Source organism: Terrapene carolina, unplaced genomic scaffold (assembly GCF_002925995.2).
Source record: "Terrapene carolina triunguis isolate 2854851 unplaced genomic scaffold, T_m_triunguis-2.0 Scaffold102, whole genome shotgun sequence".
In the NCBI taxonomy this organism is placed as follows: domain Eukaryota; kingdom Metazoa; phylum Chordata; order Testudines; family Emydidae; genus Terrapene; species Terrapene triunguis.
In genome coordinates, this window is record NW_020664453.1 from 2224864 (window position 1) to 2250206 (window position 25343).

Consider the following 25343-nt stretch of genomic DNA (forward strand, 5'->3'; position numbering starts at 1 on the left):
GACTCAGAGTGACTAGAATTAGAATGTCTTCAATTACATTTGACTAGGAAACCTTCCTAAGCAACTTTTCATAAAGTTTTCCACATTACTGAGGAATGCTTTCACTGCTTATTGAGAGAGGGTTGAATAATACTTATTGAACCAAATTCCCTGTAGCCCCACGCCTTATGTGCTCACTTCCCTCAGAGTAGACTGGGATTAAAATGGTTAAAATTACTTTATATAGCTTACTTTTTGCATTAATTGTCTATTGAATTTTATGTTTCCCTTGTAGGGATTATAAGACTAGTTATACCTACAAAGACTGACTTGAACCTCATTTTTCTTTAAAGCTAACCCTTATCCCGACGTGCGTCGGCGGTACTGGAATGCCTACATGCTGTTTTACCAGAGAGTCTCAGATCAGAACTCTCCAGTCTTACCAAAGAAAAGTCGAGTCAGCGTTGTACGGCAAGAAGCTGAGGATCTCTCGCTGTAAGTTTGTCCTCCTATCTGAGGCATTTCTGATTCCATGATATCTAGATACCATAGACAAAACTAAGAATAGGATAATTCCTGTCCCCCAAAGGAGCATGCTGTCTGCCCTATTTTTTTAAGGCTCTTAATGAGTACTTTTTTATTGCTTCCATGAGTAACTTTCATGCTCCCACCACTGTTGTAGTGAGAGGTCTGACACTGACTCCAACAGCCTCCAAAAATATATGGAGATAAGGATCAAAACACTTCATTAAGATGACATTTTCCTGTTGGTATATTGAAAATTGCCTTGCAAGATTATCTCAGGATTCAATTATCAGCATTAAACTTGTCTGTCTCTTAGATCTGCTCCATCTTCTCCAGAAATTTCACCCCAGTCATCACCTCGACCACACAGACCCAACAGTGACCGTCTCTCCATCTTGACTAAGCTGGTCAGAAAAGGAGAGAAGAAAGGACTCTTTGTAGAGAAAATGCCTGTACGAATATATCAGGTAAAGAACTCCAAAAATAGGGACTGAATGCTGCTTCTGTCAATTAATTTATTAGGCATAGCAGGTGAAATACATTATTTTGAAGCTGACCTTAATGTAGAAATAGATATGTTGAAAACAAAACTAGATTAAAGGTGGAAAATGTTTCAGGACTGTTTGACTCGTTCCTATAGCCGTCAATCCAATGTTAATAACTAATTCTACGGCACGGTACTTTTACACCATAGCGTTCAAAAACATTGATTGACAGATTCCCTGCCTTGAAGAATTTTTAGTTTAAAACAATCTAAATGAACATTAAAATCCATGTATATAAGGGGGAGAGAAGAGATGATTGAGAGCAGAAAGGATGGAGTCCTCGAAGTGAGTGTGAAGAACAGAGAAGATATTTGGCAGATAAACAGGAATTCTAGCTAGCTGTCCTTATTTTTGGAGTAAAGTGTGAGAACAGTAAGGTGAGGAGAATGGGAGAAACCAAAACACAGAGAAGGAGACCAGCTCAGACATACAAATGTTACCTCTGCCTATGAGGGCTTTGAAGTTGGCTTGGTAAGATCGGAAGCCAATGGAGGGAGAGTTGGTGACCGTTTAAGCAGTGGCGTACAGGAGGGTTTACAGTGCAGCATGGCGTTTAAAACATGTAGTCACAGAAAACAGAATTTGTTTTAAACTTATTGTGAGGCTTCTAGTGAAACTTGCTTGGGGGGACCTCTGCATGCATGACTGTTGTTGTGACTCTTTGTTGAACCTGCTAATTTTATGTTCCAATAACTTGTGTAGCACGTTAGTGATCCTAAGCTTTCATGTTCTTGGCACATAGTCTTGTAACATTCCTAAATACAAACAAAACCACAAGCGATCGTTTGCTGGGCAAGTGGGTAAATTATTCTCACTCTGCCCAGTGTGATTCTGACCATATTTTGGGAGAAAATAATTGCCTTTATGGAAATCTCTCCGTACTAACTTCCCCAAAGCAATACAGTGAGCTCGGAGCACAAATAACTTAGTGGCATGACCATGTGCCAAACACTGCCGATCCCTCCGGAGTAGGTAGGATTGGAATGTTAATGTGAGCACTGTAACCTGGGAGGATGTAATGATTTCTTGCCGTTCATTACTAACAATAACCACTTTTCCTTTACAGATGGTGAGAGATGAAAATCTGAAATTTATGAAGAATAGAGATGTGTACAGTAGTGACTATTTCAGTTTTGTTCTGTCGTTAGCTTCTCTGAATGCCGTAAGTAGCAAGATTTTAATCCTTGGGTGCTATAATATTGGACAGGAGGGCATACATAAGGTTGTTTGGGCCCCAGTCAGAAGAAAAATAGCTGGGTGGATTAATGGAATTCTTGTTTAAACTATTCAATATCTCCAGTTACGTTTCCTAGTGACAGCATCTAGTTAAAAGCTGATGCTATCTTCCTGTTCCTGATCATGGAAACAGTTGTCGTCAGGCTGCAGTAAAATGTACAAAAGTATGATTTAAATTTCCGTAATTAAAAAATTGTATGACAGGGATGCAAGTTGCTAAGCTCTGGCTGGTTAGCATTCCCTTCCTTTAGGAAGGGTGGATCACAATTGATATTAGTCACCTTCGTATCATTCTTTTTCTAGTTCTTGGAGCTTTCTGTAAAACAATGCTTCCAACTTTAAAGGGACATTATTTACAAGCCTAGCAGCTCCGATAGATGCACTCCAGAGTCCTAGAGCTCATACAGTCCTGTCTACTCACAATAATGGAACAGTAAACAAACCAGCATCCTGGGTCGGGTGGGTTTTTCAGCAAGCTAGTTCATATTTTAGCAAAGTTATAGCCCTAGTTTTAGATTGCTTTTGTATTCTGAGCTGGAGAGTCTTCATTTCAGTGTAGGTAAAATTTGGGGCCTGCCAATGTGCCTCCAAAGGAAGCAAAACTTTAAAAACAGAGTGTTTTGCTATGTTTACTGATTCTTTACAAATATGAACAGAAAAGTGGTACTACTGGACTGGAGTGAATGTGTTATTTCTTTCAGACTAAGCTAAAACACCCCTATTACCCGTGTATGGCAAAGGTGAGCTTACAGCTAGCAGTCCAGTTCCTCTTCCAAACCTATTTACGAACCAAGAAAAAACTCAGGTAAGGATTCATTTTAGTGCTCTGTGGGCATACCCGATGAGACTTGCTGGCTTGTAAATCCTGTAACTTTTTGAATTATTGCATTTAAACCTCTTGACTCCACAAATCCTGTTGATATTCACCAGCACAGCAATACTCTCCAGCTGGGGGATTCCAAATACAAATGGAATTTGCCCAACACACAAAAAACCCCGGGAGGGAAACTCGACAACTTCTTTCTACTGCAGTTGTCCATTTCTGTGGGTGTCACCCATAACATCGCTGTGGGGGTAGAAAGGATTTAAATAAAAGTAAAATGGTCAAAGCTTTAATTAGCGTGTATTCTGAATTGAGAAATAAGAACTCTAAATCCTGGTATTTTATGAGCACAAGTAAATTTAGTTTTAAATAAATACTTACTCTTCCTGAATATTGCAGAGTTTATGAATAATGTTAAAAGCCACTTTTTGGATCTCAGTGCAGGAATGGCTAGGCTGGATTTGAGACAGTAAAATGTGATGGATGATTTTTTTCCTAAGTGTCTCGCTATTTTGTCCTGTGCTATCCGACGTGTTTTCAATTCAAATCAAGACATGGGTCCTGTATACGCTGTAGACAGGTGAAACAAAGAGAGAGGGTCTGAGTTACTGTATCTTGTTACATTCTTAAGATCTTTTTCAGTGGTGGAAGCAGTAGCTCCCCAGAAAAAGGAGTCAAACCACTCCCCTTTGATTGACCAATCGGGTCCTGCTGCCCTGAAAGCTGCACAGCAGAACGATAACTACCTCTAGAACAGGGGTGGGCAAACTACGGCCCGTGGGCTGGATCCAGCCTGTCAGGGCTTTGGATCCGGCCCACGGGATTGCCACCCCCGTGGCGCCACGGGCCCCGCACCGCTCCTGGCAACGGCCGAGCACCACGTCTCTGGGGGCGGAGGGCTCTGCATGCTGCCCTCGCCTGTGGTACCTCCCCCGAAGCTCCCATTGGCCACGGGGAACCAATGGGAGCTTCGGGTAAGGTACCCACAGGCGAGGGCAGTGCACAGAGCCCTCTGCTCCCCTCCTCCAGGGGCTGCAGGGATGTGGTGCCGGCCGCTTCCGGGAGCAGCGCGGGGCCAGGGCAGGCAGGGAGCCTGCACCCCAACCCCCTGCTCTGAGCCCCCTCCCACACTCCTCCCTGCACCCCTGCCATGAGCCCCATCCCGCACCCTCTCCTGCACTCAACTCCCTTTCCTGAGCCCCCTCATACACCCCGCACTCCTCCTCTGCCCAAACCCATTGCCCTGAGCCCCTTCCTGCACACCACACCCCCTCCCACACTCCCTCCCGCACCCCAACCCCCTGCCCCAGCCCTACAGTCATGGCCCTGCATGCAATTTCCCCACTCAGATGTGGCCCTCGGGCCAAAATGTTTGCCCACCCCTGCTCTAGAAACACAAGATATTGATTATCAGACACGAAAAAGTCAGATATGAAATTCTGCTGTTTTACTTATCCTCCTGTCTCTGCTTCATTAAAGGATTGATACGGAAGAATGGATTGCCACCATTGATGCATTGCTTTCTAAAAGTTTTGATGCTTGTCAGTGGCTAGTTGAATATTTGGTTGGATCAGAGGGACGAGAGCTTGTAAAGTAAGTACCAATCTCCTCTCTCAAGTCAATATAAGTTACATTTCTGAAAGGTGTGGTTTGGCACATACTAATAAAAGTAGAAGAGCTGTTCAGTATATTCTGTATCCCTTAATCAGATGTTTTGAAATAGTATTTGTCATTATCTAATTGCTTAATTTTTCATGAAGAAGCCAATAAATATAATAAAATAGTGATATCCACGTAAATGGAGAAACCAATGTTTAATAATCTAGTTTTAGTGATTGCTTTGAAATACAAGAGTTTGTGGAGCTCTTGACTTGTTTATGCTACAAGAGGAAGGGAACAGAAAACATGATTAAATGTATTTACCAAGATCGTTGCAGTATTCTCAATTTTGTTTCTCTTACAAAGATGTAGAAGCTAGAGCATATTCTTCGAATAAGTTCATCCACCCACTGACTCCTCTACAGTGAAGTCCCTAGATGAGCAATTTCATGGTTCAGGTTGCTCAGAAGGATGTTATCAAAGAGCTTTTATTGTACTTAATAGAAGGGGGAGATCATTTGTGTTCAAGAAACAAAGTCCCCCGAAATGTGCTAGTCGGGCCTTATTTCAGAATGCCTTTCATTGAGAATTCTCAAGTTATTTGTCAGTTCTCCACTTTTTATGAAGTGGTTGTTTACAAAAGCTCTTCAGCCTCATTTATTTCTTTCTTAGAGGCATTTACATTAAATCCTCCTGGCAGATTGTTGGGTTTATCTTGCACTATTCCAAAGTTTCAGCAACTCTTTTGAGCATAATAAATCCAGGCCATTGCCGGTAGCTATTACAGTTTCAATGAGTGGAGAGCACACAACTTAATACTGGCTTGTTTTGGGATTACAAGAAAATTTTGTTTTGCATCCAAGGCTCTTTTAACTTTTTAGCACATATTCCAATGTATTAGAAAGCTTCATGATCTAAGTTTAAGCATTTTCTTAATTGTATTAAATATTTAAACGATGAATCATAATTACTTTGAGGGAATAGCTCTTCAGCTATCCTACTGTATTCCCATGAATCACCTGATCGTTGTAGTGTATTTCTAGCTAACAAGCAATAATAATCACTAATTGAGGCAAGGAAATTCAAGGTTGACGTTCCTTCCATAACTTTAGTTGTGAGAGAACCCCTAACTTTGCTTGCTTACTTGCATCTGAAGAAGTGAGGTTCTTACCCACGAAAGCTTATGCTCCCAATACTTCTGTTAGTCTTAAAGGTGCCACAGGACTTTCTGTTGCTTTTTACAGATTCAGACTAACACGGCTACCCCTCTGATACCTAACTTTGAATGGCTTTTTGTTTTTCTGCATCAAACTCACTAGTGTTTAAGCAGAGTTCTCTCTGAATTACCTATATGCTTCGGGGTATTTTGGATTTCGTGTCAGGAAGTAAGTTTGCTGGTTCTTGATCAGAAAAGGAAATATCTAGTGTTTAGGCATTTCCAAGGCACCTATTGTGTAATCTAAGATGGAAAATGTTGGAGAGGAGGTGATGGTGGTAGTTATGCTGTTATGAAATTGCTGCTTGGATTTTTTTATTGCTAGAGAACATTGCATGGTAATCATGCCGTGTATAAGATCATCCATTAGTGAAGACCACTGGGTGGGGAAAGTGTGCCAGCTCTCAGAAGTTGAGGAAAGAACCCATTTAATCACTTCTGAGTGGCCTGGAACATATGCTAGGAATCTGCTATGCAACCATACTGTATGCTATGTATAAAAGCGCTGATTGAAGAATGTTGATGCTATATGTATAGATGTCTCTTATGAATTGTACTATAACTTCAGTTAGGTCTTTTAAAGTGATCAAATGCAGGTTCACTGCTCTAAAAAACGAAAACATTGGAAATTGCAATAGGAGCAAGCATGAACGCAAGCCTCAGCTTTTGTCCTTTTACATGCCAAATGCCAAACTTCAACATGAAGTAGTAGCGTAGACAAACCAAAGGTTTGATCCCAAGCTCCCTTCAGCTTCATTGTGTATTTTCCAGGACTTTCCTGCTGGAGTGCAGTGTAAGAGAGGTGCGAATCGCTGTTGCCACCATTCTTGAAAAAACTCTAGACGGTGCCTTGCTTTATCAGGATAAGGTCAGTGATATTTAATTCTGAATTAGTGTATTGATTTTTGTAATGTTATAGCTGGCACTGTATTGGCAGAAAATACCATGCACCTCTATTAATGACCAAAGTAGAAGGCTTTAATAACCTCATTCTCCATCGTTCTTCAGTTCTTGAATCTCTTCCTGCTCCTTTCCTCCAGACCCCAGTCTTGGAGTCCCAAGTTGCATATTTTGAATGTCTGGTACACATCACGGGATCTCAGCCCTCTATCTGTACGTAAATAGCAGTTAAGTTTGCTGGGGAATGACATGCACCTTAATTTTAAGGTAACAGAGGATGGAAAAGTCTCGGGAGCAAAATCAGGACCTGTACATGGCTTTCACTTTGACTCTGTCAATCGTGAAGTCCTGTGGAAGATGCTGGCCAAATTTGGCTGCCCTCCAAAATTTATTACGTTTCTAAGGCTTCTCCATGATCAGACGACTGCCACAGTTCTCTGTAATGGTCTTGAGATGGAACCTTTTGTCATAAGAACTGGGGTTAAGCAAGGATGCGTTATTGCCCCAACCCTGTTTTCCATCTATTTAGCAGTCATTTTGGTCCTCGTTAAAGATCACCACCCCAATGGAGTTGACATTCAATATAGAATGGATGGGTGGCTCTTTAATCTTCAGCGTCTCCACTCAGTCTAAAGTCTTCAGGGCGTCCATTACTGATCTTCAGTATGCTGATGATTGTGTCATTCTCGCAGACACTGAGAATGACCTTTAGTCCATACTGGATTTTCTTGCACAAGCTTACCGAAGTCTAGACTCTCACTGAATATTGAGAAGACTAAAGTGCTCGATCAACCTGCTTCAGGCCTTGCACATGACCCACCACAAATCACCATCGAGAGTCAGACTTTGGAGAGAGTTGAGCACTTTTGCTATATTGGTAGCCAACTTTCTCAAAATGCAAAAATCGAGAGTGAGATCCACCACAGGATCCAGTGGGAAATTGCTCTGATGCATTTTCACGGACCGTGATCTACAGCAGGTCACCAAGATCCAGGTCTATAAGACCATTATTGTTCCTACACTCCTCTATGGATGCGAAACCTGGGTGACCAATAGACAGTACCTCAAGAGTTTGGAGGGATACCACCAACGATGCTGCCGGAAGATCCTTCGCATCAAGTGGCAAGATCGCTGCACTAACGCCAGCATCCTCGCTGAAGCCAATGTCACTAGCATGGAAGCAATGATCCTCATGCCCCAGCTTCGCAGGGCTGGACATTGTGTGCAGATGCCAGACTCATCTCCCAAAACAAGTCCTCTACTCTCAGCTCACCATGGTCAGAGATCCCATGGTGGTCAGAGGAAATGCTACAAAGACACACTGAAAGCGTAGCTTAAGAAAACTGATGTGGACATCACAAGCTGGGAAGAGCAAGCTACCAACCGACCCCAATGGCGCCATATCCTCCATCAGACAGTGGCCCACTTCGAGGAGAAGTGCCTTGCCCTCGAAGCTGAAAAGAGAGAGGAGGAAGGAAAAAGAAAAAACTTGCTCCCAGCAGGCCTCTGACCTGCCACAAAATGTGTACCTACTGCAGGCGGATTTGACGTTCCAGGATCAGACTCCTGAGTCATCTCAGGACCCATATGTAAATCCGTGGTAGAGATGGAGATCATCCTCGAAATCGAGGGATCGTCAATCAATCATCAATTTTAAGGGCTCAAGTTTAGTTAAAACACAATATTTCCTGTAAAAATATATAAATAACATTCAGGTTTGTTGTCTCAAAGAGAAGCTGACCCCACAAAAAAAATCTGAAAAACATTGTTTGGAAATCATTCTTTGTCATGTTTTGGTTTATTCTCTTTTGATATTACCAAGACTGGTACACACACATTCAGAATCTAAGAGTTACCTGCAACTGCTTCCCCTTCCTTATCTGACATCAGAAGTCTCTGACATCAGCATAGTATAGTACCCTGGAGTGAATATAAATGCAATTAACTTTGGGTGAGAGCGCCTCAGTAGGTGAGCTTTTTCACAATGTTCCTGCTTACATGCAACTGTCCCTAGTAATACCACAAGGGAGAAACCACAAGAAAATATGAAACAGAAGTAGTTTCTAAACAGTGTGTTTTTTCTGGGTGGGAAAGATTAATTTAGACCTACTCTCATGCAATTGTCCTTGAGATGTAAGAGAAATTGAGAAAATATGATCACCGTTCTGTGCTGATAGCATATTTCCATGCGTTGCCAATGGGCTTTTAAGTTAGTCTTAATTACCAGACTACGGTTCACAGCGGAAATTAATTTCCTAACTTTGTATATTGACTTTTTCAGTGAATGCTTCTGTGTGATGGATTAAGATAACTCTCTCATGGGGAGGCGGATGTTCCTACCCCTTTGCGCCACCGTTTAGGAAGTTGTCTAATTAAGCCTATAAGGAAAGTCTGCTCAATGGCCCAATGAGACAAAGCTGGTCAAATTCCATTTCTCTGAGCAAGTTCTGCTGAATGTTGATACTTTGCTTTCATTTTCAGAATGTACATAATATTACTGTCTGAAAGGGGAAAGCAGGTTTTGACTGTTTCCTCCTGGTTCGATTTTTCTCATCACAATAAGTACATCTGAATATAAACACAGTGATGTTAACTAGTCCTCAACCTTAATAGGGGGTGTTTTAAATGATTTATACAGTAGTCAATTGCCACTTTAATTTAAATATTACTTTTTGACAGTTAAAAAGTCTACATCAGTTAATGGAGGTGCTACTTGCTCTGTTGGATAAAGATGTTCCCGAGAACTGTAAAAACTGTGCACAGTACTTTTTCCTGTTCAACAACTTTGTACACAAGGTAACTAAATGAACTAATAGCTTTTCAAATTATTTTAATTTAAAAGGACATGAGAAAAGGAACTGGTTATGGATACTCTATAACCTATTTAAGAAAACAGTGGTAATGAGAACTTTCCAGAATTCAAATGAGTAAAACGCCTATCTCTGTAAAGCACATGGCTTTTGAACACTAGATTGGGACAGAAGAGTATAGAAATACAAGCAATGTATACATGTTAAACCCTGCCTGTGTTGCTTAAGTCTAAATACAATAATTTGACAGTATTTAAAGAAATAGGCTGAAAGGTTTGCGGTGGGAAGCTGAATAGCAGAGAGGATGGTGCTGTATGTCACAGCATGGTTTCTAATTGTTTTAAAGCCACACAGAGCTTACAAACCACTAAAGTGGAATTTCATAAAGCATCCTTTATTCAGTGCTCTTGCTATGTGAAGGTGTAGCTTATTGATAGAGAAACACTTTCTTCATAAGTAGGGAATTTAGAGTCTAGCCTATACAGCAAATTACTTTTGCTCCTACAAAATGTAATTCTGTATCTGTACAGCAATGTAACTTTGCATTCTGTCTTTTGACAGCAGGGTATAAGGGCTAGCAATCTTCTTCTCCGACATTCTGCTTTAAGGCATATGATCAACTTTCTCCTTGGCCCCAACCGGCAAAATAACCAGGTAACACCTAAATGGCATGTATGTCGTGTGTGCTTAGGTCGACTATTCCCATATTTTTCATATGCTTAAGTCAGAGGACAGACTTTTCATGAGGTTTAAAAAGGCATATTCCTTTGATTATTTTATCATTTTCCTTTAAATCTGTGCTTAAACCCCACCTTTGTCTGAATGAATTGATGTTTCGTAGCTGTGATGGTTTGAGTGGGTTTTTATTGCATGTAGTACAGGAAGGTTTCACTGTATCCAGAGAGGAAAAAGTTATAGATGCTTGGCTTTGAATGTGTTACTACCGATGTAAGTAGGGAGTGATGTATATTTTGCTCCATGCTTTGCCAAACAGAACCGCAGGTGGAGTTCAGCACAAGCGCGGGAGTTTGGATTCCTTCACAATACTGTGGCACTACTTGTTTTGCACTCTGATGTCTCCTCACAGAGGAATGTGGGTAAGAGTAACCTTTCAGTTTTTGTATGGCACTTTGCTGAGATGAGCTTACATTTGTGGAGGGAACTAATTTTGTCATCATTGAGGGAAATAAAATTACCTTGAACATTGAAAATAACTGTGTGTGTGTGTGTGTGAGGTACAGCTGAGCCCACGTGTTTTTCATTTGTGTACATGTAGAGATACTTGAATACCATGGTGAACTAAAAATATGGCTGGCACTCTAGGAATGTGTGAATATATCATTTTCATAGCACCCTGTCATCCACGTGTCCAAGAGAGTTTTACCAGCATGAGTGAATTAAGCCGTGTCAATCCAGTCTGGACCATGTACCAGACACGACCAGCTTTCAACTTTGTACTTCGCTGGCATTTTCCATATCCCTTCCAACCCTTTCAAAAGGATATTTAATTCTTAGGTAAAGTTAAATAAGCGGTTAAGTATCCAGCCATCTGCCGCTGGAAAGACACCCCTGTTAAACTAAGTGCTGTGGAAGGGATAAAAAGACAAAAGTTGGGATCCTCAGTGCTTGAAGTGGGACTTTAGAGACATCCTCTCCCTCATTTGAAAGAAAAGTTTCAGTACTGAACAGAATTGTTAAATTTGCCAAACTCTGCGATGGGGTTGAAGTTTTAAAGTACTAGAAAGGTGCTAAGTTCTGTTGTAACACTTGAATGTGGTGGTAGTGATTGTGTTAAAACTTGAGATAAAAGTATCCAAGGTTAATGTATGTAAGTAAACTCGTTTGCTGTGGTCTTTTAGCACTTTATTAAGTTGTCGCTAGGATGCTGACAACGTAATAAATGGTTCATTTTCTGTGCTGAAGTGATTGTGTGGTGATGCGTATTGTATGTGGTGCAGCACTTGAGATGAAGGTTCTTGGAAACTATTTGCTGTCAACAGAGATCGCAGCAAACCCAACATTATCACAGAAATGATGATGGTTTTTGAAGTGCAGAACAGTGTTATATCCGTGTGTTGTATGTTCTGTTTTTCTTTTAGCTCCTGGTGTCTTTAAACAGCGTCCACCTCTTAGCATCACTGCCTCAGGTCCACTTCTGTCCCTCCATGAAGAAGTGGAAACCTTGTTGTTCCTGTCTGAGGGGAAGCCTTACTTACTGGAGGTAGCTATTGTGCTAAATGTCTCCACAACTTGTGTGTTTAAAAGCTGGTGTTATGTTGGTTCTTTGAAATACCACTACACTTGAGAAATAAAACAAACATTTTAGCCTTTGGAGCACACATCAGAAAATATCAACTCAGCCTTTTTACACTGGAAAATTTCAATAACATAGCTCATAAGTGGGCTGCAAGCCAAATTATTGTTGAAGGCAAGTTTAGCAGAGATGGAAAGCAGCAATGTTATGGAATGCTATTGGGGGTGGACTGACCTGGCCACCATGGGGTAGGAAGCAAAATTACATCCCTGAAGGATACTAAAAAAATCCCATAACGCTATAGCTTTTAAGAGTAACACTATAGCTGTGTTGAAATGATATATGTATCTCTCCATTAGGTGATGCATGCGTTACGGGAGCTAACTGGATCATTGTCAGTTCTCATCGAGATGGTGGTGTATTGCTGCTTTTGTAATGAGCACTTTTCCTTCACCGTGCTACATTTCATCAAGGTACAAAGCTAATCAAAGTAGATTTTCAGCGTATGGCCTGTTCCAGGCTTTGAACTTACGGTTGTGTTCCAAGGGCTTTAAATATTTTGGGGGGATCTTAAGTATAGTCTGTACGCTCCTTGGAGTTTCCTTTAAGATTTAAGGTTCAAATCAATAGTTCTAGCAGTTTTTTGTAAACTACAAACAAGGAATGTTAAATATCTGGTATATTTTGAACCATTACTGAATTGTATCAAATTTTTGCTGGTGTGTATTCTACCATCTGATGAATTTTGTATTTCTAACATACAGAACCAGCTGGAAACTGCCCCCCCTCATGAACTGAAGAACATATTCCAGTTACTTCATGAGATATTGGTAAGTGAAGAGTAAAGACTTGTATATGAAGCACTGGCCAAGCAGGCTGGAATACGTTTAAATACCTAACTGAAGGAAGGCATTATTATGGTGGTCACAGTTCTGACACACACATCCTGTAATCTTTCCTCCTTTCAGCTGAGGGTTTTAGTCTATTGTATGCTGTGTTACTTACTCAGTATTGCAATAGTCAGTGAAATGCTACAAGTCTTGTTTTTTCATTTTGGACCTGAAGAGAATCGGGTTCATGATTCTAAGGAATGGTAGGAGGAAAAACAGCACAGTAAATTTAATGGCTTTCAAGAAGGCAGACTTTACCAAATTCAGGGAGTTGGTAGGTAAGATCCTATGGGAAGCAAGTCTAAGGGGAAAAACAGTTCAAGAGAGTTAACAGTTTTTCAAAAAGACATTATTAAGGGCACAAGAGCAAACTAGCCCACTGCATGGGAAAGAGAGGAAGTATGGTAAGAGACCATCCTGGCTTAACCAGGAGATCTTCAATGATTTGAAAATCAGAGTCCTACAAAAAGTGGAAACTAGGTCAGATTACAAAGGATGAATATAAACAAATAACACAAGAATGTAGGGACAAAATTAGAAAGGCCAAGGCACCTAACAAGATTAAATTAGAGACATAAAGGGTAATGAGAAAACATTCTACAAATACATTAGACGCAAGAGGAAGACCAAAGATAGGATAGGCCCGTTAATCAGTGGGGGCGGGGGAAGGGGAACAATAACAAAATGTGGAAATGGCAGAAGTATTAAATGACTTTTTGTTTGTTTTTCACCAAAAAGTTTAGTAGCACTTAGACATCTAAGTTAATGAATGCTAGTGAAAATGAAGTAGAATCAAAAGCTAAAATAGGGAAAGAACAAGTTAAAAAATATCTAGACAAGTTAGATGTCTTCAAGTCACCAGGGCCTGATGAAATACATCCTAGGATACTCAAGGAACTGAGCCATTAGCGATTATCTTTAAAAAGTCATGGAAGACAGGAGAGATTCCAGAGGACTGGAAAAGAGCAAATATAGTGCCAACGTATAAAAAGGGGAATAAGGACGACCCAGGTAATTATAGACTAGTCATCTTAAGTTCTTGGAAAGCACCTGGAAATATAATGGAGCAAATAATTAAGCAGTCAGTTTGCAAACACCTAGTGTGATGTTTGTATAATGTGATAGGTAGCTGTCAGTGTGGATTTGTCAAGAACAAATCATATCAAATCAACCTGATAGTTTTCTTTGGGCTTGTCTACACCACACAGCTGTCGCTAAAAGTCAGCATGTATAAACGCTCTTTTTCGGTACTTTGTCGGCACTTTTGCTGACAAAATACTTCCAGCCCCGCGAGTGACATTAGCTTTGTCGGCAGGAGAGCGCTCCTGCCTACAAAGCCGCGTTCACACTGCCACTTGCGTCGGCAAAACTTTTGTCTTTTGCGGGGGGAGGCTTTTTTAAGTGCCTGTGAAAGACAAAAGTTTTGTCAGCAATGTCCCAGTGTAGACAAGCCCTTTGACAGGATAACAAACCTTGTGGATGGGGGTGGAGGTATGGGAAAGCAGTAGATGTGGTATATCTTTACTTTAATAAAGCTATTGATACTGTCTTGAATGACCCTCTCATAAACAAATTAGGGAAATACAGCCTAGATGGAGCTACCATAAAGTGGGTGCATAACTGGTTGGAAAACCATTCCCAGAGAGTAGTTATCAGTGGTTCACAGTCAAGCTGGAAGGGTATAATGAGTGGGGTCCCGCAGAGATCAGATTTAGGTCCAGTTCTGTTCCGTATCTTCATCAGTGATTTAGATAATGGCATAGAGAGTACACTTATTAAGTTTGCAGACAATACCAAGCTAGGAGGGGTTGCAAGTTCTTTAGAGGATAAGATTAAAATTCAGAATGATCTGGACAAACTGGAGAAATGTTCTGAAGTAAATGGGATGAAATTCAATAAGAACAAATGCAAAGTACTCCATTTAGGAAGGAACAGTCAATTGCACACATACAAAATGGGAAATGACTGCCTACGAAGGAGCACTGCGGAAAGAGATCGGGGGTCATAGTGGATCACAAGCTAAATTTGAATCAACAGTGTAACACTGATGCAAAAAAAAGCAAACGTCATTCTGGGATGTATTAGCAGGAGTGTTGTAAACAGGACACAAGAAGTAATTCTTCTGCTCTACTCCACATTGATTAGGCCTCAGCTGGAGTATTGTGTCCAGTTCTGTGTGCCCGCGTTTCAGGAAAGATGTGGACACATTGGAGAGAGTCCAGAGAAGAGCAACAAAAATTATTTAAATGTCTAGAAAACATGACCTGTGAGGGAAGATTGAAAAAATGGGTGTGTTTAGTCTGGAGAAGACTGAGGGGCTCATGATAACAGTTTTCAAGTACATAAAAGGTTGTTACAAGGAGGAGGGAGAAGAATTGTTTTTCTTAACCTCTGAGGATAGGACAAGAAGCAATGGGCTTAAATTGCAGCAAGGGTGGTTTAGGTTGGACATTAGGAAAAACTTCTTAACTGTCAGGGTAGTTAAGCAGTGGAATAAATTGCCTAGGGAGGTTGTGGAATCTCTGTTGGAGATTTTTAAGAGCAGGTTAGACAATCACCTGTCAGGGATGGTCTAGATCAGAGGTGGGCAAACTACGCCCCATGGGCCACATCCAGCCCGGCCCCTGAGCTCCTGGCCCGGGAGGCTACCCCCAGCCCCTCCCCTGCTGTTCCCCCTCCCCCGCAGCCTCCGCTTGCTCCGCCGCCAGCACAATGCTCTGGGCAGCAGGGCTACGAGCTTCTGGGGCAGCACAGCTGCAGAGCCCGGCCTGGATCCGGTGCTCTGTGCTGCGCGGTGGTGACAGCATAGCGCTGCCAGCCACTGGCACTCCAGGCAGTGCGGTAAGGGGGCAGGGAGCGGGGGGGTTGGATAGTGGGCAGGGCAGTTCGGGGGGGTGGTCGGGGGCACAGGTGTGGATAGGGGTTGGGGCGGGCAGGGAACAGGGGGGGTTGAATGGGGGTGGGGTCCCTGGGAGGGGCAGTCAGGAATGAGAGATGGGGTTGGATGGGGCGGTGGGAGGCAGTCAGGGGCAGGGGTTTCAGGGGGCACTCAGGGGACAGGGAGAAGGGATGGTTGGATGGGGCAGGGGTCGGGGAGGCAGTCAGGAATGAGGGGGGGATGGATGGGCCAGCGGGGGGCAGTCAGGGGGAGGGGGGGGTAGATGGGCCAGGAGTTCCGGGGGGGGCCGTCAGGGAACGGGGGGGTTGGATGGGGCAGGAGTCCCGGGGGGGGGGGCAGATAGGGGGTGGGGGCCGGGCCACAACCCCCTCCCCTAACCGGCGCTCCATACAATTTCCAAAACCCAATGCGGCCCTCAAGCCAAAAAATTTGCCCACCCCTCGTCTAGATAGTACTTAGTCCTATCTTGAGTACAGGCAACTGGACTAGAAGACCTCCCGAGGTCCCTTCCAGTCCTACAATTCTATGATTTATAACACAAAAATCTGAAGAACCTGAGACCATGGTTATAATGGAGACCACCTTGCAAGTACCTCTCACGTAACACTTAAGTTCTACCAACCTTTTTCTTTTTTTTTCTTCACAGGTTATTGAAGACCCTTTACAAGTAGAGAGGGTCAAATTTGCATTTGAGACTGAAAATGGATTGCTAGGCAAGTAGGCCTATTGTGTGAAATGTGGTAATGCTTTCCTTTGACAAATGTCCAGATAACCTATTGGTTTTTATATCTTGCTGAACTGAAGAACTTCTTAATGAAATTGATTTCACATATTATCCAAAAACAGCATGAGAATATCATGGTGATAGACGGGAGGAAATGGACCCTTATTTCTCCCAAACAAAACAAATCATTAAGCTGATAGAGGGATGGAGCGCATGTACGTCAGGGAAGGCCATTCAGAGTTCAGATCAGGCCCAAACTATTGTGGGGGCGGGTGTACACACAAATATACAATATTGTCATAAAGGTTCTCTCCCCAGCCCCATTCTGCAATGTAGTCCTTGCACTGGAGACCAGGAGGAAAAGCGGTTAGTATATAGGAAGCAACCTATATACTAATATTGACATTTTTGGCCTTTCCCTAGGGGGAAAAAAAGATGTGAAGAAAATGTGAAGTAAGTGGAAGAGATGGGAATTTCTCTCAGTTTGCTGGTTGACTTTCAACCCAGTTGCAAAACAGACTCCTCGAGAGAGTCTCCTCCTTACACATCTTAGTATTTTTGCTGCCTCCTCCAGTCTTCCTCCCTTATGAATGTGGTGACTCCTGTTCTGATTCAATAATCCTACCAAGGACTGGATGCATGCATCCTGCCTTTAAAAGTGTGTAAGCCTGTATTCAGGCCTTAGGTCATCTCCAGGTGCTCTGATCTTGCTGAATCAGAGGGCTGGTATCCGAATGCAGGCTCTCCATAGCTAAGCTTTCTTCCCACCTCCACCCCCCACCCCACTCCATGAGTCAAGGTTCTTTTCCCCCAAAGCTTCTCTGACCTGGAAGGTAAAGTTTGGGGGAGGGGAGGCAGCAGCCCTAATCTCATATGGGATGATAGAACCTTCTCTTACTATATGGGATATGACACACACACATACAGCCTCATCCCAGGATTTGGTTCTAATGTGAGCTGCTGTCCCCTTCTAATAATGGTATTACCAAGAGCTCTCTCCAGTCAGCAAGTTGCTGAGCCCTTCCCCACCCACGTGGACTACTTTGCCACAGAGCTCTTGGAAACTGTGGGAAGAAAATCTTCTACCACTGTGGGTTTCGTAAGTAGGATTCTCCAAGGGTGGTGCAGCTTTTCTCTGGATGTCGAGGAAAATTTGTTCAAGGATCTTGTACCTTAACAGCTGCGGGGCTGTCCCTTCTTCTCAGGTGTGAGTTTGAACATCATTCCCCCTCATGGTGTCTTTCATGCTTCATTTGTCATGAAATCTTACTGTCCTTGGCCACATGGACAAGATCCTACTGTTGGTATGAGGATAATTAAGTTAAACCTGGAATTCCTAGAAACTGTTCAGATACTTTACAGACTTCATTACTGTGCTCTCTACTATTATTAAGACCACAAAGCCATATACAAGACAACCTTTGGGTAACAAGTCCGCTTCTGGCAGATCCTGGAATCCTTTCTTGCAACCTCTGCTCAGGGTAGATTTAAATCAAATTGATTTAAATCATCAGTTGGCAACCATTAAAACATGCTGATTTGCAACTAAATATAGCCTGTATACTAAATTTGGTATTTCTTTAGCTAGCCAAGGGGATATGCTATATCTATATACATGTATTTAAATTTAAGCAAGTATAGAGCTTAAATACACTTATTCAGATTCATATTTTTTACATTTATTATGTTAGAAAATGTGACTAACACGTTTCTTATTTACTTGATTCTTTAATTCAGGATTTGTGTCAAACTGGATGAAAATTGGACTTTAAATGCTCCCAAAAAAAATTTTAAATAGTTTTATTTAACTACTAAACAATCTTATGTGCTGATGCATAAGAAAAAAAATCAAGTAACAATGTTTTGCATTTAAAACCAACTGATTTATTAAACAATATAAGTATCTGTGGTTAGTGAATTGAACTGGCTGTTTCTGGTCCCCATGTCCTTCATTCTTTAGAACCTATGTTACGGCCTAACTTACAATCATCATTAACATCCTTTACATTAAACCACTGAACTGGTGGAAGCTACTAGAACAGTTTATTGAAGTGCTAAACCAGCTTTTGTCAGCTATTTGTAGGTGGAGAGAAAATATTTTCTTCATTGCAGCTTTTTCAGCTAGTTCAATTCAGTGACTCGTTCATTCGGAGTTAAGAACCAGTTGGGAGTTGAAAAAGCAGGAAAGCTTGTTTTCCTCTTCCAATTTCTGAATAAAAACTAGGTGTGAGAGGATGCAGAACTACTAGTTATCATAATTTCAAATTCAATTTTAAATGGTTATTTTAAAGAAAAATGTATTTTATTTAATTCAACAAAATCTGATTTTTAAAAAAAAATTAACTTATTTTTATCCACCCTGACTCCATTGTAGGATGCAGAGACAAGAAACTTAATAACATAGGAAAATTACTGACTTGTAATGGCTTATTGTAGGCTTGCTCATCCTCCATTTAGGGGTTCCTGGGTGATGAATTTTGCTTTCATTTATATATTGAGGAGTTAGACATTGCTTTAGAAAAACAACAAGGAGTCTGGTGGCACTTTAAAGACTAACATTTATTTGGGCATAAGCTTTCATGGGTAAAAAAGCTTTTGTGGGTAAAAAAAACTTCACGGATCCGAAGAAGTGGGTTTTTACCCACAAAAGCTTTATGCCCAAATAAATCTGTTAGTTTTTAAGGTGCCACCAGACTCCTCGTTGTTGTTGTGGATACAGACTAACACAGCTACCCCTCTGATAATTGCTTTAGAAGTTTTAGCTCCAGTTGAAAGTTGGTGAGCTGGGTCCTTTATCCTGGCTTTGATTGTTAATTTGCTTCCTAGTAGATGGAACCATGTAAAAATCTATAGTAGGATGGATAGGAGGAAGATAACAGTATTACCAGAGACTTACAGCTTGTCTGTAAAGTGCTGTTTGAAATCCAGGTACAATGCATAAAATAATTGCCTGAAGTCTTACTTTGATCTAGATTAGACAGAAAGGAGGGTTCAGATACACTGTAAGAGAATCTTGAGCAAAATTAGTACTGTTAGCATGAATATTTTATAAATGTCTAACATTTCTGAAAGCTCTAATAAAATTAAATGATAGAATGCCAGAATTTTTTGCTTTAGCCTGATATTTTCAATCCAATTTGTAGCTGTTTGTATCACAAAACTGTGTGTGAATTATGTTTTAAATATTTCTGTTCTTCGAGTGCTTGCTCATGTCAATTCCATTCTAGGTGGGCCTGTGCTCACGTTCGCAGTTGTTGGAAATTTTTGTCTTGGCGGTATCCATAGGACCAGCTGTGGGTGCCCCCTTGAGTGCCATGCTCATGCACCGGTATATCAGGCCCCGCCAGCCCCTACGTCCTCTCAGTTCCTTCTTACCACCCGTGGTGGTTAGTCGGAGCTCCTTGCATAGCAAGGGCTAGCGATTTCGTTTCTTCTGACTTAGAGCCTTAGGGCCTTGTAAATCGTTTGTTTATAATTGTTAGTGTTAAGTAGTTGTTAAATGTTGTTAGAAGTTAGAGTCCCAGCGGGGACTTCGCTCCAGGCAGGGCATGCCCCAGTCTCCCGGGTTTAAGCCCTGTGCGGACTGTAACAGGCCTATGCCTGTAAGTGACCCCCCACAGCAGCTGCCTCAAGTGCTTGGGGGAATCGCATGTGAAGAAGTGTCATATTTGTAAAAAATTTTGACCCAGGACTCGGAGCAGGATATTCATTTGTGGGCTCTCCTCATGGAGGCTGTCCTTTGTCCGGCTTCCGAGCCATCCCGCTAAGACTCGCCTAGTACCTCGGCCTCAGTGAGCAGCGCACCCCCAGCACCAGGCTTCACCCAGCACTGCTCCCCGTCTCCAGTGCCCAGAAAGAAAACAAAGAAGCACGGCTCCTCGGCACTGGGCTAGAAAGGCCATCGGGCAAAGGACCCAGTTCGGGCCACCCTGTCCCTCCAGAGCCGTGTGGACATGCCTCCCCTGATACTCCATACTGATGCATGAGCGCGGCACTCAAGAGGGCGCCACAGCTGGCCCTTCAGATACAGCTGAGGCAAAAATCTCTGACCGTGCATGTGGGCGCGCACACACCTAGAATGGAATGACATGAGCAACACATCTCAAAGAACAACAGTTACAAAAAGGTAGGTAACTTTTTTTTTCCCCTCATTCCAGCCTTGATGCACCATAGTAACCATGTGGACAGCAGTCGTTGCTATCAGTGTGTCAAGTTCCTTGTTACTCTTGCTCAGAAGTAAGTAATGGTAAAAGAAAGTGAAAAGTTCATGTTAAACTCTCCATAGTAACAACCTCACAAATTTTCAGCCTGTCGCAAACCTCTCCCTGTTGCTAATATGGATGTTGTTACCTACACCTTCGTCACCTGTAGGCTGGGTTACTGTAATGCAGTTGAAGTTCAAAGGCCTGCTCTTGAAGTCTACTTAGAAGTTTTCTGGATCTCTTGAAAATGAGATGCTAGGTTCCCTTGAGATGGATTGAAATTGTGTGTGGGGTATTTTTAAATCTACTAGTCGCTGAGTTGGATTTCTCCTGCCACAGATAATACCAACATCTAAAGCTAAAGTAGGAGAGCTGCATTCTGTAGTGTTTAAGGCAGTTGTCAATTCTTGCATGCGAAATGCAGGTTTCTGGCAGATAAATATTAGGAAGGATTTCAGATCTTTCATTTCAAAATGTTTGTTTTTAAATCTAATCATGTATTCTGTTAATAATTAAAGGTTTAAAATATATGCTCTTGGTTCACCTTTAACTTACTTACGTAATGGACTATCTGATGTAAATTTCATTCAACTTTATTTGTGTATATCTAATATACATTTTTTACTATCACTAAGCCAGTTAATTTATTATAGCATTGTCTTCAAAAAAATAAAACATGTTTGCAATAATGACATGTAGAGAAGACAGTGACTGACTTGGTTCTTGTAGTGTGTGTGAAGGAAGAGCAGACTTTGAATTTCAGATTTAACAGAAAGGATTGCCTTTATTGTGGATAATAAATATGCTCTCAATTTCCAAGGTGCCCTGCTGCTAAAGATTATTTCAAGGAGAATTCTCATCATTGGAGCTGGGCTGTACAGTGGCTACAGAAGAAGGTAATTTGGCTGGGGCAATATTATGGAGAGACTGTCTTCTCTTCCTTGTTACATTTGCAGCCAGACTTCTATTATAAGTTGATCTATGTGAATTTTTTTTTAATTTAATTTTTGTTGACCCAAAACTATTCACGAATTTCCCCTGATAGTTTAGGCTGGGGAAAGGTTTTCACAGTCAGCTTCAGAAAACTGTCTGTGTGTCTGTTCTTCCATTTATAACTGTTACTCCAGTAGTTAAGACATGGGACGTGGGAGACCCACGTGTGAATCCCTGATCTGGAACGGGGACCTGAACACAGAACTCCCTCCCTCCCAGGTAAGCAGCCTAGCCATCAGGCTCTAGGCTACTCTGTGTAGATTGCTCTGTCTCTCCTGTTGAAGGTTTCCATTTTGTATAACTACGTAAATATTCATTTGAGCAGGTGAGTGCCCTAACCAATGAGCTCTAGGCTATTCTGTTGTCAATCTCCACAGTTCCACTTTGTGTAAATCTATAAATATTCATTGGACTAAAGAGAGAGTGAGAGAGACTGTTGCCTGGTGATTGAGACACTCACGTGGTAGGTAGGTAGATGTGGATTCAGATCTTTTCTTCCCGAATCAGGAAAATCAAAACATTTTCTGAACTGCCCTGGGTGTTGTCCCTGATTTTTTGGGTTTGCTGGCCAAAATGAAACATCAGTCATTCGCCCAGCTCTAATTATAAGCTCAAATCTCCCCTTGCTGTATTTTTGGAATAGGCATGAATTTCACCTTGGTTTCTGTGATCATTATTATGACAGAGTGCAAGTTTTTCCTGGAATCACAAGTATTATTATGACATGGCTAAATGGATACATTTGGAAAAGTCACTTTATTTGGGTCCTTACTTTAAAATAGAAAGGTTTGTGTACACACAAATGTACACATAGGTACCAGTAAAGACAACTCGTACATAGTTTTTATAAATCAGAATATTTTTTTAAATCAGTGATGATCCCCATGACTAATGTCCCTCCCCATGAGGAAAACCAGCTTTGGAAGCTTTCAGAGGCTGAAGTTCAACATAGAAAATCCAGTATGGAAACCTTCCCTTGCCAGCATGCTGGTGCAGGGAGCCACCTTCCACCGGAGATTTCTTGCAACCCATTGCGGTTCAACACAGAAAAATGTCTGCATTAAACAGACACCACTGTCCTCTCAATTCCCACTGCCATGGCTAGGAACTCTAGTTCCCATTTGCTCCCAGCTAATGCAGGCCTGGTAACGGCTCTCCAGTACTCAAAGACGCTTAAGTGTGAAGTTCAGTAGAACCAGTCCATGTTCTGCTTCTGCAGTCCAGATTAGGCCACGGTCTCTCTGCGAGCACTGCATGGGGTATCATTGCAGTTCCAGAATCCGAGACTCTCCATCTTTTTCCCTGACCGCTTTTACAAGGCAGTTGTGTTGCCAGTGCAAAAACTGCACCATACTGAAAATTGAAAACGTGGTAACAGGCATGCAATTAAATTTGCTATAAAAATAGAACAGTGTTATTGTACTGATATTATATATCTTGGGTTGGAGCCTTTTAATGAATTAAGTAAGAATGTTTCAGTGATGCTGACACAGGCTCTCCAGTATGCTGCACAGGTATGCCACAGATTTGGGGAACCTTGCCACAGACTTTTGGCCCATCCTGCTGTGGACTATACAAGCAAGTCCTTAGGCATGTAATGTGTTTCTGCTGCTCAGGGTTAATTTTTACTTTGGTTTTTATTTAGATGTCCGAACACTATTGGGCTCCACAGAGTAATGTGTCCAATGAAACATCCACTGCAAAAACCTTCCAGCGCACTATTTCAGCACAGGTACGTGTCATAATCACAAGAGGTAGTGTTTGTTGTTTTCATTTCCCCTTCCTACTCCTCACTGAGTGGCCATTTTCTTGGCATTTTACTATAGACAGGTGTACTTAAGTGCATTCTTCCTGTGGAGGTTGGATCTTAGGTCTGTTCCTGGCTACAGTGGGCACCCTTAAGTGAATCCACGTGGTTACCTCAGTTACTTCCTGCCAAACATGCATGTGATAAATATTGGCAGATGTTGAGTTTTTAATTACGATCATTGAATGAATGGGGTATATGGCGCATCTAACCTCCTGAATTTCCATTCTACCCTAGGACACGCTGGCATATGCCACAGCCCTGTTGAATGAGAGAGATCAATCAGGAAGCAGTAATGGATCAGAGAGTAGTCCAGCCAATGAGAATGGAGACAGGTATCTACAACAGGTAAATAAAATAATAATAATAATCCTCTCTCATGTTAAGAATTCATTATGAATGATTAAAGCAGTGGGCTTCATACTAAGAATTCCCTGTGCTGCATACTTTACCTACTGACTGCATTTTAAAGATGCGATACAGACAAAATAACCCTGACTGCAATCAGGGTGCTGACGTTTCACTGTATACCTTTTAAAGAACAATGTGTGTACTACCATCATTATTTTTGTGTGTTGAAAGGGCTCGGAGTCTCCCATGATGATTGGTGAGCCTAAAAGTGACCTTGACGACGTTGACCCTTAGAAGATATCTACGAACTCAAGAGCAAGAGTTAAACTGAAATATTTAATGCCTGGCACCTTTTTGAAACTGGAGTCCCATCGCTTATACCTTCAGAGGAGTCTGGAGAGAGAATGCTTGATAAGAATCTGTGGCAAACCTGAAGAAGTTTGTTTCCTCCAGAGTTAAAAGCATTCTTCATCTGTGGAGGTTTAGGAACTTTAATGCTGCAAAGAACTCCTGCGGTAGCTAATGTGATTGTCCAGACAGGATAAAAGTTTGTCAAGAAGATTTTATCAAATACAAAAAAAGCTAGTGGTTGAAATTTTTATTATGTGAACATTAAATGAGTGAATGTAAAACTGTTGCTTTTTCTGTGATGCTGCAAAAAAAAGATTCTTTTGGGTTTTATACAGAAAAAAAATCAGTCTGCCTTTAGGTATGGAGGGCAAATTTTTAATCTTTCTGATAATATTGAATAGGAATATTCAAAATTATGTAAAGATGTGTGATGACTTACATTTACATTGTAAAATATTAGTTTAAGAATCAGTCTACACAAGGACCTTTGTATTTAATATGTCTCCCCGCTGGTTTGTATAGCACCTGACAGAGGGGTCACAGAGAGCTCTGAAAGATTGTGAGTCCTTATAGAATGACTTTGGCACAAGAACTCTGGAATTGGTGAGCTTTTTCTGATAACCTTCTGATGTCAAATTGGGAAGAGCAATAAAAAAGCTTTGTTTTCTCTAGTAACTGGTGTGTATGAAATGACATAGGTGGATTTAAAAAAAAAAGTTTAATGTTTAAAAAGAAAAAAAGCACTTTAAGATTGAATTGTTGCAGTTTGACTCCATTAAATCATCTCTTTAAGACTTGGAGACATATTGAATAAACTGTAGTCTTAATCATGTGATCTGCAATCATTTGCTTATGCTTTGAAGTTACTGAGAAAGTTGGTATTGGTTGTATATGGTGAATAATTCCTTGAGTGAGTTGGAGACATTTTTGTGTGGATTTTATAATAATTTTAATGCAGGGAAAGAATGATTTGGCTTTGTATTTTCACTTGACCAGGCAACATTTAAAATACCACAGCTAGGTTTATTGGCTCATAAATAACTGGAAACCAGTTGAACTACATGAGCGGACTTTTGTTTTCCATGCTGAATGCAATTCAGCCATTTCTAGTAGCTCGGGATACTAGCTGCTTTTGTGCCAATTGAGTTTTCATATTTGTACATTTTGCATTTTCAGTTTGTCACATTGTCTGCGCTGCTTTTGCCTTTATTTATGGATTCTGCCTTACTTTAAAAAAAA

At 41.4% G+C, this 25343-nt stretch overlaps 1 protein-coding gene across 1 annotated transcript in view; it reads left to right on the forward strand.

The window, feature by feature from the left end:
• Positions 1 to 25343, forward strand: part of LOC112120543 (ubiquitin carboxyl-terminal hydrolase 24) — a 104961-nt gene extending 79618 nt beyond the window's left edge. The window contains exons 50-67 of the mRNA XM_026651721.1: positions 333 to 474; positions 821 to 971; positions 2116 to 2211; positions 2987 to 3090; positions 4588 to 4701; positions 6695 to 6791; positions 9503 to 9619; positions 10195 to 10287; positions 10628 to 10730; positions 11733 to 11854; positions 12247 to 12360; positions 12652 to 12717; positions 16323 to 16389; positions 20558 to 20636; positions 21423 to 21498; positions 23241 to 23327; positions 23640 to 23750; positions 23985 to 25343. Of these exons, the coding sequence (XP_026507506.1) occupies positions 333 to 474; positions 821 to 971; positions 2116 to 2211; positions 2987 to 3090; positions 4588 to 4701; positions 6695 to 6791; positions 9503 to 9619; positions 10195 to 10287; positions 10628 to 10730; positions 11733 to 11854; positions 12247 to 12360; positions 12652 to 12717; positions 16323 to 16389; positions 20558 to 20636; positions 21423 to 21498; positions 23241 to 23327; positions 23640 to 23750; positions 23985 to 24047 (1802 nt within the window). The 3' untranslated portion in view covers positions 24048 to 25343. The remainder of the gene's footprint in view (positions 1 to 332; positions 475 to 820; positions 972 to 2115; positions 2212 to 2986; positions 3091 to 4587; positions 4702 to 6694; positions 6792 to 9502; positions 9620 to 10194; positions 10288 to 10627; positions 10731 to 11732; positions 11855 to 12246; positions 12361 to 12651; positions 12718 to 16322; positions 16390 to 20557; positions 20637 to 21422; positions 21499 to 23240; positions 23328 to 23639; positions 23751 to 23984) is intronic.